Source organism: Typopeltis vanoorti, chromosome 6 (assembly GCF_054136105.1).
Source record: "Typopeltis vanoorti isolate ZY-2024b chromosome 6, IOZ_Tvanoo_1.0, whole genome shotgun sequence".
Lineage (NCBI taxonomy): Eukaryota > Metazoa > Arthropoda > Arachnida > Uropygi > Thelyphonidae > Typopeltis > Typopeltis vanoorti.
In genome coordinates this window covers 21,892,904-21,908,940 of record NC_143554.1, presented here as the reverse complement: position 1 = coordinate 21,908,940, position 16,037 = coordinate 21,892,904, and the positions used below count along the sequence as shown (strand labels likewise).

General features: G+C 36.3%; 2 protein-coding genes across 5 annotated transcripts in view; one reads left to right on the top strand and one right to left on the bottom strand.

The window, feature by feature from the left end:
- The window catches only part of beta-PheRS (phenylalanine--tRNA ligase beta subunit), a 251,748-nt gene extending 240,985 nt beyond the window's left edge, over positions 1 to 10,763 (bottom strand). For all 4 annotated transcript variants that reach the window (XR_016548477.1, XM_090394711.1, XM_090394713.1 and 1 more), the window contains exon 1: positions 10,556 to 10,763. Coding sequence is in view for 3 of the 4 variants with exons in the window: in XM_090394711.1 (XP_090250837.1) it covers positions 10,556 to 10,613 (58 nt within the window). In the remaining variant the exon portion in view is untranslated. The remainder of the gene's footprint in view (positions 1 to 10,555) is intronic.
- Positions 10,764 to 11,035: 272 nt separating this feature from the next.
- Positions 11,036 to 16,037, top strand: part of Rrp6 (exosome component Rrp6) — a 251,754-nt gene continuing 246,752 nt past the window's right edge. Inside the window, exon 1 of the mRNA XM_090393930.1 lies at positions 11,036 to 11,185. Coding sequence (XP_090250056.1) covers positions 11,036 to 11,185 — 150 coding nt within the window. The remainder of the gene's footprint in view (positions 11,186 to 16,037) is intronic.

Below are 16,037 nucleotides of genomic sequence, written 5' to 3'. Positions count from 1 at the left end.
GAGAAAAAATATTGGCAATCTGTTATAGAGTGGTTAATCTACATAATACAATATTTATGAAGACAGTGTATAGCTTTTAGAGGTTCTTCACAAAAACTTTTTGAAAATGATAACGGCAATTTTTTAAAGTTAGTAGAAACTGTCGCTAAATTTGATAATGGCAGAACACTTGCATTGCATCCAAACATCACAAAAAAGGAACATTACTCACTATTTAGGTGATAAAATACAAAATGAAATCATCTGTATAATTTCTGAAGCTATAAAACAAAAAAATTTTAGAAATGGTTAAAGAGGCGAAATATTATTCATTAATTCTTGACACTACTCAGGATATGTGCCACACAGAACAATTATCGATTGTTATTAGATTTGTTAATCAAAATAAAGATACAAATATAGCAGAAATTCATGAACATTTTTTGGGTTTTCGATGTGTAGAAAATATCGCTGGGCAAGGCCTATTTCAATTTATAAAAAACTATTGAATATTAACATTTCGGATTTAAGCGGCCAAGCTTATGATAACAGTTCAAATATGCAAGGCAAACATAATGGACTGCAGAAATAAATCCTTGAAATAAATTCAAGGGCTTTTTTCATTCCATGTGCTGCTCATTCATTAAATTTGGTAGTTACTGATGCAGCTAAGATATCCTGTGACACTTTAAATTTTCTGGGGGTAATAGAGGAATTATATAATTATTTTTGAATAGCTGTGATCTGTGAAGCGTTGGGCTATATTAAAAAAACATATTCATGTTTTAAATTTGAAACCACTTCTGCTACTAGGTGGGAAAGTAGAGTAGAAGCAATAAAGCCACTTAAAAATAATATCAAAGAAATTTATCAGGCTCTTTTTGATATTACAGAAGATGAAACTATCGATTCTAGAGTTCTAATTTCGAAGATTTATTCGTTTAAATTTATTTGCTCTGTTCATGTTTGGTACGAAATCTTAAGTCTTGTAAATGTTGCAAGCAAAATAATGCAGAATCAGACATTTGATATAGGAAAAATTACAGAAAATCTTGATTATGTTATACAAGAATTAAATACTTGCTGACAATATTTTGAAAATATTATTAGACCTGCAAAAGAAGTAGCAAGCAATCTGAATATTGATCCTATTTTTCCAGACATTCGCAAAAGAACAAGAACAAAAACGTTTGGTTATGAAAAATATCAGATGAGACAACGCATGATTCTAAACAAAATTTTAAAATCATTTTTTCTTTTCGATTTTAGACACAACAATAACTTCAGTCACGGAAAGATTCATACTCTTAAAACAACATAGTGAGGAGTTTAAAGTTATAAGAGACATTAGCAAATTAAAAGATTGGAGCGATGAAGATTTAATGAAACATTGTAAAGATTTGCACTTAAAACTGAGTGACAATCAAGATTCCGACAATCGCGATATCGATGGTATGACTTTATTTGAGGAATTAAAAACTTTGCAATGTTTTATTGAAAAAGAGTCGGCTCCTCAAGATGTTTTAAATTATATACAGGAAAATAAATTAACCAACACATTTCCGAATACTGTGATTGTGATGCGTATTTATTTAACATTGCCAATATCCGTAGCATCAGAGGAAAGAAGTTTTTCAAAACTGAAACTAAAAAAATTATTTGTGGTCAACAATGTCTGGAGAGCGTATAACAGATTTATCAATTATATCAATTGAAAATAATATTATGGATTCATTAGACATTAAAGATATTATTAAAAATTTTGTGGTGGCTAAAGCAAGATGGATAAATATGTAAAATAAATCTACATTTATACTAATTGTTATATAGTTAAAAGCATATCTCCAAATTATCTTTGTTATGTAATATTTCTTTTTATATTAAAATAAAAGTAATTTTTGTTTTAATAAACATTTTTGAAAATTTATTATTAAAAATTCCTTATTAATGAATTTCAGTGATTACAATGTTCTACTACTGTTAAATAAAATTTATTTTTATGTATGCGTATAAAGTGTTTTGTACTTTTAACAAAGTAAAATTTTTCACAAAACTTTTTCATGGAAACTTATTTTATGGGGACGCTGTAAAAGGTTTTGCACAAGGGTACCTCCTACCCACGGCATGGCACTGCTCAATCAAGATTCCGACAATTGCGATATTGATGGTATGACTTTATTTATCAGCATATCACACATCATCAGAATGTGATAACACATCGCCAGGGTACACTGTACTTTCAAACCTGCTTTCAAATTGTCATCTATCCTATTATCAACCTAAGACAATTAAGTAAATTACCTTATGTTAGCAAAATTTCTCTCCATCTGATTTAGTCAACAGGTCTATAGCTGCACACTACTGAACATGCACTTAAATGTCAAGCAAGGTATCATCTTAACATAATTCTGTCTCTCAAGGTGACACAGTGGTCAGCATTTATTGCTTAGAATGTATGAAGATAAAAACACGTTTGAGCAATTACTTTACTTATAAATGAAGAAAATAACACTCAAAATTTAAGCATTTATATCGAGGCCATCATCAGGAAAACATATATATAAACAAGACATAAGCTACATGACACTACACAAAGTAAGCTAAATCTATCTGCTTTGTTAATCATTTATACTAGCCTGATCTCTGGTGAAAGAAAAAAATAAAATAAAATAAAATAAAATATGGAAGACCCATCTGCAAGCCATATAACATGATGGTAAAACCCCAACAAAAGAAAACCCCAAGACAACAGGACTGTAAAGATGCATTTAATGTATTTATGCTGTAATTTAAAAAAAAGAAAAAAAAATTAATCAACTTTATGTTATTATACTTATTACGCATAAAAAAGTATTGATTGATTTTATTTTTATTTGATTGATTGTTTTATGTATTCTTTATTATTTTTATTTTTTTAATTTAATTTATTTTTTAATTTCACCAGAGGTCAGGCTATCATAAACAATTAACAAAGAAGTTAGATTTAGCTTACTTTTGCAGTGTCACATAGCTTGTGTGCAAGCGCATGTATGTGTGTGATCTTTGTATATATATATATATATATATATACACACACACACACACACACATACATACATACATCTTCAAGGCCCACCTTTCCTAATTGGGTTGTGGGGGCAACAGTAGCAAGAGGAACTTCCAATGGTCACGATCCTCTGCCACCAAGCTCAGGTGTTCTGGTGGGATTTCCAAAACGTGTCCACCCAAGGTCTTGGATATAATCTATCCAGTGAGGCCTTGGCCTTCCACGTGGCCTCCTACCCTCTGGCTCAGGCCTGCTGACGGAGCAGGCCCGAGCCAGAGGCATTCTGACCAGGTGCCCATACCAACGTAACTGTGATCTCTCAACACGGAGAAGCAGTGGTTGAGTATTGAGGGTTTCCTGAATTGCAGAGCGTCTGACTCTGTTGAGTCTTGTCAGCCCCGCAACCCCTAGAAGGAACCTCATTTCAGCTGCTTGGATTCGTGTCCGCATTCTTTCGGTCATTACCAACTCTCATGATCTTACCTATGGTATTGAAGACAGCCAGCTTTGCCTTCTGGCTTAACTCCCGCTTCAATACTACCAAACGGCCAAGCTCCCACAATATTGAGCTTGCTAAGCCAATTCGAGTATCTAGCTCTACATCCCATTTTCCATCATTCGTGAATATGGACCCAAGGTATTTAAACTTCTCCACCTGCCTCATTGGGACTCCACTTACATTTAGAGTGCACTGGGATGGTTGTCTTGAGACCACAAATGTTTCAGTTTTGGCCACACTGATCTTCATTCCGGCATCTGCACAAACAGCTACAAACCTATCCAGGGTCCGCTGGAGGGCATCTGTGGAAGAGCTAAGCAGAACTAGGTCATCTGCAAAAAGCAGACGTCCAATGCTACATCTTCCAATTCTGACACACTCACTGCCTCGGCTGTGCCTATCAATTCAGTCCATAAATATTATGAAAAGGAGGGGTGACAGAACACACCCTTGGCGGAGGCCAATGGAGACTGTGAAAGGTTCAGACTTTGTGCTGTTTACCCTGACGCAAAACTCTGTGCATTCATACAGGGACTTGATGGAGCTAATAGTTGGCCATCCACTCCATACTCCTGTACTACTTGCCAAAGCTTATCCAGAGGAACCTGGCCATATGCCTTCTCCACGTCCACAAACCATGTGTAGACATTCTTGGCATATTCCCAAGATTTCTCAAAGACTTGCCTTAAAGTGAAAATTTGGTCAGTTGTGCTTCTACCAGGACGAAAGCGACATTGTTCTTCCTGGAACTTTGACTCAACTATGCTCCTGCACCATCTTTCCAAGCACTTAGCATACACTTTCCCAGGCAGGCGGAGCAGAGAGATGCCACGATAGTTACTGCAATCCTTCTGGTCTCTCTTCTTAAAGACTGGTATTATTAAGCCTGTCTTCCATTGCTTTGGTGCTCGCCCAGATATTCAAGCAGCCTGACACACTCGAGTAGGCCAGAGAACACCGTCTCAATTTAAGGCTTTTAGCATTTCGGGGCCAAATTTCATCATCACCAGCAGCCTTGCCCAATTTTAGCGATTTTATTGCTAAATGGACCTCTTCTGCTGTGAGACTAGTCATTGCCCCGATCTGCACCTCTTGGATGTCCACAACTGCTGGGCCACCCAGGTTAAGAAGGCTCTCAAAGTATTCCTTCCATCTGTGGAGGATATCCTTCTCGGTTGTTAAAAATGCACCATCAGAGGCCTTAATTGCCCTTGTTGCGCACGATTTCCTCCCTTGAATATATGTATGTATGTATGTGTGTGTATATATATATATACACACACACACACACACACACACACATGTATATATATATGTGATCATAGGCTTTTTATATATGTGTTTTCCTAATGAGGACCTTGATAAAGAGGCAAAAACTTCTAGTGTTATTTTCTTAATTATAAGTAAAGTAACTGCTCTAATGTATGTTTTTGTCTCTATAAATTCTACACAACGAATTAATAACATAACAGCGTAAATCACACTTGCATTAAATATAATCATTTATCCCTTTCCTTGATAAATTCATAACTACTTGAGAGTTGCTAATGGAACAATACCATGGATTAGATTCCTTTCTGAAATATCTCAAACTACATAAGCAGAAATTAACAAACTGGTATATCTGAAAGAATGTTGTTATATGATAGGGAATGTAGAAAATACTGATTTTGAAATATTCAAGCAAATTGGTTGGGAATGTAAAAAGAAGGTGAGTCTAATGGGAGACTTTAATTACAGGAATATAGATTGGAAGGAGGATATACTGTATAGGAATAAAGAGAGTGAGTTTGTTGAATTTTCGAGGGATAAATATCTTAAGAAGAACTTGCCCAACTAGAAGTTTCAGTGTACTGGATTTGGTGATAACTTCACGAGATGTAGTTGTAACGAGGTATTAACACAGCTGCCAGTGGGTAAGAGTGATCATGAAATACTTGTTTGGGAAATACTGAAGAAAACAAAAAGGACAAAAAAAAAATATGTGGAATTATAAAGTGAGTGATTATGGGAAGCTCTGTAATCAACTAGCATCAATATATTGAGTAGATGAGATCGGCAGAAAAGATGTTGACAATAAATGAAAATTCATAAAGCAGTATCTCACATAAGCAATGTATAACTACATACCAAGAGTCAAGCAAATAAATAGAGTAAGAGTGAAATGGATAAACAGTGAAATTAAACAAATTAAACAAGCTGTGTTCGAAAGAAAATGTTATGAAGGAGGAGGAGGTACAAGACTGTGGTGATCAGATCTATGGGGAGTATAAAGTACAGGCTAAGAAGGTAATGAGCAATATAAAGAAATAAAAGGTGCAGTATGAGAGGAGATGACTAGTCAAGGCCAATAGATAATTCAAGGGAAGAATTCTTCTGCTATGAGGCAAAGCAAGAGGAATAATAATTATGGCAGTTGACACTGGTGGAAATTCGTGATAGCAGACCGACAACTGCAAAGGATATAGTGGAATTATTAAATGAGCATTACCTCAGTGTATATCATACTGGTGATATACACAGATGTAATATACTCTGACATAAACGATGCTGTTCAATATGTAAAGGGAGGCAAGTATTTGGAGAATTGGAAATGCAAAATTCAGATCTGTATCTGCTATTGATTGTATTAGATATTAATAAGGCTGTAGAAATGGTTGATATATCACCACATTTTTAAGGAATGTGCGAAAAACAGTTAACTATGCCCTTCACCTTGTTATTTAATGTAAGTTTTGCAGTGGGTAAAGTTCCTAAAGAGTGGAAAAAAGCCAAAATGGTACTACTCCAAAAGCATAATTCTAGGAGAGAAGTTTCCAATTATAGACCAGACTATATAATTGAAGTTGTAGCCAAAGCATTGGAAAGATTGGGTAGAAGCAGAATGCAGGATTAGTTTGATGGACTGGATTCTTTATGATGGTCAGCATGGATTGGTAAAGGGTAGATCTTGCTTTAGCAATGTACTTGCATATTATGATAAGGTAACAAGTGTGTTGGATAAAGGAAAATTATAAACAGTAACATTCTTGAACTTTGCAAAAAGCATTTGATAGATTACCTCATGATAAGTTGACATACAAGCTGCAGAGCATGGGAATGGATGATATATTAGTTGGATGGATTTAAGAGCAGCTCTGAATGATACCAGGAAGTTGTGTATGATGGTTTTGTAAGTTTTGCAGTGGGTAAAGTTCCTAAAGAGTGGAAAAAAGCCAAAATGGTACTACTCCAAAAGCATAATTCTAGGAGAGAAGTTTCCAATTATAGACCAGACTATATAATTGAAGTTGTAGCCAAAGCATTGGAAAGATTGGGTAGAAGCAGAATGCAGGATTAGTTTGATGGACTGGATTCTTTATGATGGTCAGCATGGATTGGTAAAGGGTAGATCTTGCTTTAGCAATGTACTTGCATATTATGATAAGGTAACAAGTGTGTTGGATAAAGGAAAATTATAAACAGTAACATTCTTGAACTTTGCAAAAAGCATTTGATAGATTACCTCATGATAAGTTGACATACAAGCTGCAGAGCATGGGAATGGATGATATATTAGTTGGATGGATTTAAGAGCAGCTCTGAATGATACCAGGAAGTTGTGTATGATGGAGCAGTTCTCAAAAAGGGAGGGTCACCAGGGAGTGTGTCCCAGGGTTCTATTATTGGGTCTCTGCTGTTTGTAAATGATATGTCATGTAGATTAACTGATGATGCAAAGTTGGGGAAAATTATAAACAGCACTGCCAATGTTAATTCCCTTCAGGAAGATATGAATAGACTTCGTTTATACAAATGAGTGGCATTGTAGTTTTTAGGCTGTATACTATGTTGCAGGAAGTGGATGCAATTCAAGATTTGAGAGATGGTTGCAGTAGACTGAAATTTAGAGGGGCATATTGCAAGTGTTGCAAAGACTGCACATTGTATTATCACTATGATAAGAAGTACACCAACATGTACGGATAAGGAGGTAGTTGTGTCATTGTATAAAAGCACTGGTTAGATCACACTTTGACTACTGTGCTCAGATTTGGTCATCTGGTTTTTGTTATCATGTGAAAACAGTGAGGGTCCAGAGACAAGCAACTAAAACAATGTCTGGGCTCTGTAATGTTGAGTATGGAGAGAAATTAAAGGACTGTGGATTACAAGTGTGGAGGATAGGCGGAAAAGAAGAAATATGATGGAAAAGTTTAAGTTACTCAGGGAATTTTATTGGATCAATTCAAAGGAGGATTATAAAAAGAGTTGAAGGTAAGAGGTGAAGAACCAGTCTTAGCCCTTGAAGTTGTATAAGAGTGTGAGAAGGATTTTTTTTACACGCAGAATTGTGGGTGAATGGAACACATTACTGGAATATGTTGTTAATGCAGAGTGTTAAAGATGTTAAGATTCAGTATGATGAATATGTTGTCAGTTGAATGAACCACCCATAGTAAGTCTGCTGACTGCATGGAAGATGATATATATATTTAGATATATATTTTTTTTACTTCCAAAATAAATTTACCCTTTGTAATAGCATAATTACATTTAATACAATAAGTGCCAAGAATATTCAGATATCTAAAACACGCAAGCAATAGCACGGCTCCAAGACCAAAAACTTAACAGAATGGCAATTACTCAATCAAGTCTATTAGTTTTGAATACTAACAAACAACTAACACTAGCATATTTGTTTGTTAGTTTTGAATACTAACAAACAAATATGTTAGTTTTATATCTGTAAGAGAATGGTTTCCAGATGGATGGATGTAGTAATTTTTATAATGAAAAAGATTTATAATGAAGGATAGTTTGCACTTGAATGGAATTAGGGTTAATTATCTTGAGAGCATGTTGATCAGAGTCAAAAAATGGTGGGATAGAAACTAAAATTTTCAGGAAACAAATAATCAACACAAGTGAAAGTACAAATCATCAAAGCGTTCATAATGGAGGAATGACCCAAAATACAGTACTTATATTTTTCATGTAAGACTAGAAATGATTCTAAATTAAGAATTGATCTCTTCTGGGTCTGGCTCCCACTGAGACCTCAATAAAAGTTAAAACCGGTCTGGGTTGTTGACCTTCCCATAATGAACTTCTGAAAGGATGTGTGCTTTGCATTATGGGATACTAAGGCAATTGATGTGAAGTCATCAGCTATAATATGTACCTTAGTCATGAAGATACTTCACGCACAAACTTTGTTTATACATCAACAAGGGATTAAAGAAAAATATAATTTCATGGCAAGTTTAATTTCATTTATAACCAATTCAAAAACTTTCTACAACAGTATTTACAAGATAGATATGAGAGACTTCTGATGGCTAAATAAAAGGAAGGGATAAGAGCCAGGGGAAGCGACATTTTTGAAAAATGTTCAAGGGAGTGATGAATAAGAGGATGAGAAGTTTTTTGAGAGTAATAGGTAAGTGAAATGCATTGCTTAAATGTGTCATGAATACTAAGAGTGTGAATAAGTTTCAGGTTCAGTATGATGGATACTGTTGCCAGCAGAGGAGACCTTCCATGTATGTGGACATAGATGTTTTTAATATTTGTATAATCTACATAAACATAAACATATATTGTATAATATCAACTGTATAATGGCATAAGCCTCTCCCTGCCTCAATAAGTCTGATTCCAGAAATCTCACTGTAATAATAAAAAAGAAGATTACATAATTAGCAAAGCCATATTCATGGAATCTGAAAACTCATCACAGGTAGTCCACACTATTCCTTTATTCACACAACAATATCTATCATGTATCATATAAAAGATTAAGCTGATGGAGAAATGCTGTTTCTCTATATCTATTTCTGAAAGTAGTGCGACTGAGCAGGAATTCAGAAATAGGTGAAATGCACTGCCAGAGGATGCAGAATATATATAATGCAGAAACTTATACTAGTATATGGGAAACTGTATAACAAATGGCAACACTCTTCCAGTCCAATCTTGATTATACACTCTGGTGAACATAATCCATGATCATCAAAAGCAGACGGGGAGTTTAGAGAGCGCACTGCAAAAGTAGCTAAAACAGCTCACTGGATCACTTGGTTACTGAGGAACACCCTAACAAGCAAATATTATTATCCCTCAGAGGTTATTATACTTCTTTACAAGACCTTGATAACTCCTTCTGGACTACTGTGCACAGATCTAGTTACCTGGGTATCTTGAGGATGAAGCAGATCTAGAAGCAAGTGACCATGATGGTGACAGGCAATAGTGCACTCAGGATTTAATCTTGGAGGAGGCGCAGATTGAGTAGACGATTTGAGAATATACACTATGCATGCATCTACAACGATTGCTAATTCATAAGTAGTATAGAAATAGAAGACACGGCAGAACATAAATTTTAAAAAAAAATGAATTTTAATTAGGAAAAGATTTTTGGAAAATTTTTCTAGTGTTTTTTTTTTCTTTTTCTTTTGGGGGCAGGGCCCCTTGCCCCTTCCCCCCACCACCACTCTGGGTGCACCACTTGTGACAGATCTATGGAATGCAGCTTATAAGGACATACTGAAGATCTGTGGGATACAGAAATTTGTTGATTGCATTTAGACATACATATTACTTAAATGTTTTTAAAAGAATTGATGTGGAAAAAATTTTTCAGACCATATCTCCTGGGGAGATGATCCTGAGCGAGCAAGAGTGCGAGGATTATAACATTATTATTAACATGACACCTCCAAGGAGTCAAAAGATTCATTGAGGGAGGGAACCTACTCTACAGCTTTCTGCCAACAGCATCATCTACACCATCTACTATCCACCAACCCTAGTATTTTCACACACAATCACAAACATCCATGTCAGGATTCGAATTCGCAGCCTTTTGGCTGGAAAGCAGATACGCCAACCACTCGTCCAATCAGGCAGGCGAATATTTGCTTGGAGAATCGTGAATGAGTTCACAGCGAATATAGATATTGCGTGAGTACTTGGAATGTTTAGGGTCTCCTTCGATGGGTCTACGGATTCCATGGAGTTACTCGTGTAATACTAATACTTACAATACGACTTGCCCAAACCACGATGGAGTAAATCACGTTTAACTGAAATTACTGGCATATCAAATTTCTAGAATACTACGTGATCTGATATTCAAGAAGCTCGTATTAAACAGCTAGGTTAAAATAAAACAATAACTGGGACACCACACGACATGTATTAGATAATAATTACTAGCACACATACGCTACACACAACTTCATTCAAAAGAAAAACGCACGTTGACTGCATGATGTAACTAAACTTGAGTTAACACATGTCACTTTATTATCGTATGTTTTTTTTACTTTTTTTAATATTGATATTCTGCTCTCGTACATCTCTGATATATCATTTCTATGAATTACGCAGCTTGTTGATAACCAAAGTATTTAGTGAATTTTATGCTTCAAAATAAATGATTTTAAATTATCCAAGTATCAGTTTTTATTTTATGATTTTTTTTTCTGAGAGGGCGCTACGCTTTTAAGCATTACAAGATCATGGCGTGTGTTGGTAATATCGAACCTCGGAAATTTAAAGAGGATACCAGTTCTGTCTGCGAAAAGCAGTGTATCAAGTCTGCAAATGATTGTAATCCAGTTACTGAAGAAATATTGCCGGGGTATTCAAACATTGGTTTGTATTCAAAGGTAAGTAGCATTTAATTAACTCATATTGTAACTTTAAATGAACAAAGCGATCCAGATTGGAATTCTGCTTCTTCTCTCTTCCATCATCTATGTCAGTGTTTCTCAACGTGGGGCGTACGCCCCACAGGGGGACAATTTGAATATTTTGGGGGCCAATTAGAAAATAATGTTGCATTCGTCACCTCATCACTGATATACTCAGAACACTCACCATTGTCGGCGAGGGGGGGTGATCATCAAAATCTTTGAAGTGTTGAGGTGGAACATGATCCAAAAAACGTTGGGAAATACTGATCTATGTAGATGAAGAGGCCGAATGAACTCTTTCCTCTTCTGTCTGTCTCTGGTGAGTGCGAACAATTCTGCCCAGTTTGGTGTCGCTTGTTTTGATTTGGTTTTCAGGTCCTCTTTTATTTTGTCTATCCAGCTAATTCTGGGCCACCCTTTGGATTAGAATTGCTATTTGATATCTCCATGGTGACCCAGCGCTCTTGATGGGAAGCCAGACTACTTTACAGCTCACCAACATTGTCAGCATGTGAGAATCGTTATGACTCGTGAGATTGGTGGATTTTGTCTTAGTGGCTCACGGAATGGCTCATAGCATAGGACCATATTTACATGATATGAAGTGAGGGGCAACAAGATACAGTATTCCTCAAAGGTGCTGTTTTCATACAGAGTAATCATTAGCAACAAAGATATCATTGTCAGTAGGGAAGGGGGGAAATGTTGCGGCTTAAGTTTCACACTCCCAAAGTTTGCATAATAATAATGATATATTACCTTTCTGGCCCTTGCTTTAGTAATATGATTGCCTTTTATAATAACGTGACAAGAGCGGTTGATGACAGAAAGGCATATCTGCCTCTTTTTTTTTTGCAAAATCCAGCAAAGGTTGATCGATTGGTAGAGCAGAGGCTCTACCAATCGATCAACCTTTAAGGGATCGACCGTTCGATGCTGTTGGCACAATCTCCCTTGATGAATCTTTGGACTCTCTCTGGAGGTGTCATATAATAATAATCCAAAAATCCTTTGACAAGGTGCAACATGTTAAGCTGATATTTAAATTGCAGCACATGGATTTAGCTGTGAGGTTAGTAAACTGGATTGGCTATCTGATAGATATCAGCGATTGTGTATGGTGGGGTAATATCAAGGAGGCAAAAGGTTACAAGTGGGGTCCCACAGGGCTCAGTACTAGGACCTGTATTGTTTAACCTTTATATCAATGCCATTGTCACTGGATTGTAAGGGGATATTCAGTTGTTTGCAGATGATGTGAAGCTGGGAAGGGTTATCAGTAATAGTGCAGATGTGGCAGCCTTGCAAGAGCTTTTAAATAAACTGGACAAATGAATGAGGGTAAGTTTAATGCAGCAAAATGTAAAGTCTTGAAGTTTGGGATACATCAGTGGAAGGCAGTATACTCTATTGGAGGAGCTGTACTGGAGGAAGTAGGGGAGACAAGAGATCTGGGGGTGATGATTGATAGAAACCTGAAATTCAAGGAAGAACATATTGCAAAGGTGGTGAAGGTAACCCAGAGGATTGCTGCAATACCACGAAGGACCTGCAGAGATAAGATTTGTCATTCCATTATATAAAGGCCCCAGACCACACTCGGACTATTGTTTTCAAATTTGGTCCCCAGGATTTGAAGGAGATAAATTGACTGTGGAAAAGGTACAGAGGCAGATAACAAAGATGGTTTCAGGACTATACAATGTTGGTTATGGGGATTAGCTGAGGAAATGTGAAACTGCAAAGTTTCGTAGATAGAAGGAGAGGTGATATGATTGAGACTTTTATACTGTTGAGAGGTAGTTACAGGATTGACACTGGGGAGTTCTTTCGCTTGGTGGAACAGGAGAAGGTACCGAGGATAAGGGGCCATCTCTGGAAGTTACAAAAATAATAACTAATACTAGTTCTCAGGTTTCCAAGTTTTGATATCCAATATTAATTCAAATTCGACATAATCCTTCAGAGATTAAAATAACTGGTTATCCTTGTCTGATATGTATCTGTTTCAGATTGCAATGTTAAAACTGGCTGGTTACTTTGCAGTACAACTGAGCACTTTCTAGAGATAAAATGATGCACGAGTATCCCATTCTATCTTATTGGTTGTATCTGATTACAACTAAATCAGTGGTAATTGACAAAATGGTCATTTCTAATGAGCAGCCTGCTCCAATAGATGTAATAAATAAGAGAAAAAATAATTAACTTTTTTGACATAAAATGCCATAGAATCAGCATAACATAAATAAAACTTATGATTTAACTGAACCCCCCCCCCCCCCCAAAAAAAAAACCCCTTCTGATTTCTTTACTCTTCTTAACTAAACATTTTCACCTATCACAAATGAGTATATGAGCTTTTTTTTCCAAACCCTCCATGTGCTAATAAAACACGTGGGGTTTTCATTAATATTCCTGTATTTTGCTATGATTGAATCACCATTGCCAGGCATAGTATTATAAACAGATCTAGTTCTGTAGTTAGCATCCTACAAAATTAAGTCATTCTTAGCATGAGGTGATGGGTGATTAAAGTCATCCAGATTTGGGATAGTTCATTACATCTATATGTGTTAATATTTTTATTGGGGCTTTTAATTTTTCAGGAAATGGCAACATACACTAGAATATTAATTAAAACTTTAATCAATACCTTCCTATATATTGGCAATGTTACATTGTCATCTTCAGGGATCACAAAACAATGATTCATTTTCCATTTAGTGTTCATTCATTGTTTAGTGTTTCCATTCATTTAGTGTTCATTAAAATGAACACTAAAAGAAAAGAACAAAACAATGATATTTGTATGTAGCCACTCACACTAAGCAAATGAGACTGAAGTCAGTCCTAAGGCACCCCCTAGTGGGCTAAATTTTGTTGTCCTGGCCATCATTCGACTGATGATCTTAGAATGTAAGTTTTCTAATTTTGGGGGCATTCTCATGCATCCAAATTTGTTGAGGTTTGGAAAGTTTTCCAAAGCTGAGGCTGATTCAACGAACTATCTTTCGTATTTGAACTTGCTGAGATGTAATAAAGTGTCCTTCTTCCAGTGTATTCTGTGGCGGATGTCCATTGCATGGTCAGTAAGACCTGAGCGGCTGTATTGGTGGAACTGGATGTAGTTCTTGTGTTCGGATATCCTAATATTGGCTGTCCTACCTGTTTGGCTGTAGCAGGAGAGTTAACAACTGCATGGGACCTCGTATATTCCAGGTATATCTAGGCAGAGTGGCTGGTCTTTGGTTGAGTGGATAAGAGATGCCATTTCTTGTGTGGTCTGTAATTAGTTGTGAGGTCATATTTTCTTAGAATTTTTGTTAGTTTTTCTGATGTATCCCAGATATATGAAATGGTGATAGATTTAGAGTAATCTGTTATGAAGGAGGAGGTGAGGGTTGTGGTTTACTGGTTTTAATATTTTTTGTATTTTGGGGGATTGTAGCTGTTGGCTAAGAAGGTGTTAAGGATGTGGTTAAGTTCAGTAGTTAGAGCATTGTTATCTAAACTGATTAGTTTTGCCCTGTTTATAAAGTTTTTATAATGTTATATTATTGGGAGGGGAGGGGGTAATTGGTGAATGTATCTACTTTTATGTGTAGCTTTTCTGTAAACAGAGAAAGCTAGGGATCCATCAGGCTGGCATTGTAATCAGAGTGTCTAGGAAAGGAAGACTGTCATTGTTCTTCTTTTCCGAGATAAACTGGATCCTGGGGTGTTGATTGTTTAAGTGTGCTGAGAAATTGTGGAGTGTAAAGAGGCCATGCAGCCAAATAATGAACACGTCATCCACATAGCATAGCCAAACAAGTGGGTTTATGTGGGGCAGAGTTTAAGGCTTTTTCTTTAAAGGTCTCCATAAATAAGTCGGCCAAGGGTGGAGAACCCATGGCTTTCCCCATGATCTGTTTGTAGTTTCCTTGCCAAACGAAATAGCCCGAGTTCATGGTGAACTAAAATAGGGCTGAGATATCAAGAGGAAATTGGCTTGGATGAGATCTAAGGTGTCTTTCAGTGTGACTTTGGTGAATAAGGAGGGGACATCAAAACTGACCATTATGTCAGTGTGTTGGAATGAGAGGCAGGGCCACATTTACCATTAGGCTCATGAGGTGCAAGCGGGAGCCTCACTCTCTATGGGGACCACATTTTAAAATCTTACTCCTCACAAAGAACAATTAAAAAAACAGCATAGTTATAGTTGCAAAATAAAATACTTATTTTTAAATATTACATTCATAATATAAAAACTAGAGACTGCTGACAAATTTGTGAGGCCTCCCACTTCCATTTGAAATGCATTGTTCTTTCCTTAGAATATAAAATTAACAGGAACTCCTGTATTCCATATAATTCATGTATGTAAGCTTACCATTTCTTTGCTGGACATATATACACATCCAGCAAACCTGAATAATATTCCGTCCACCTGTTGAAAGAACATGGATAAGAAGTGCAGTTTGACCATCATGTCCATTAGAAGGGGCAATAATCATTCACGCTGAAAAGAACACTTAACTAGATTACCTGGCGTACGTAGTGGCTACTTTCATTTGCCTGCAGCAAGAAACATGCTTGCCGTTGGCTTGGTAACCGGAATCTAAGTTACATCAGACTAAATACCTGTGAGTTATATTCATTTTTTGCTGCTTGTTTTTATCATATAATTATAATTTTTAATGTCAGTGCAAAATAAGAAATCCTTTCGTACTTTTGTCACTTCATATTGTATCACTTTGCTGGAATGAGAGGCAGGGCCACATTTACCATTAGGCTCATGAGGTGCAAGCGGGGGCCTCACTCTCTATGGGGACCACAT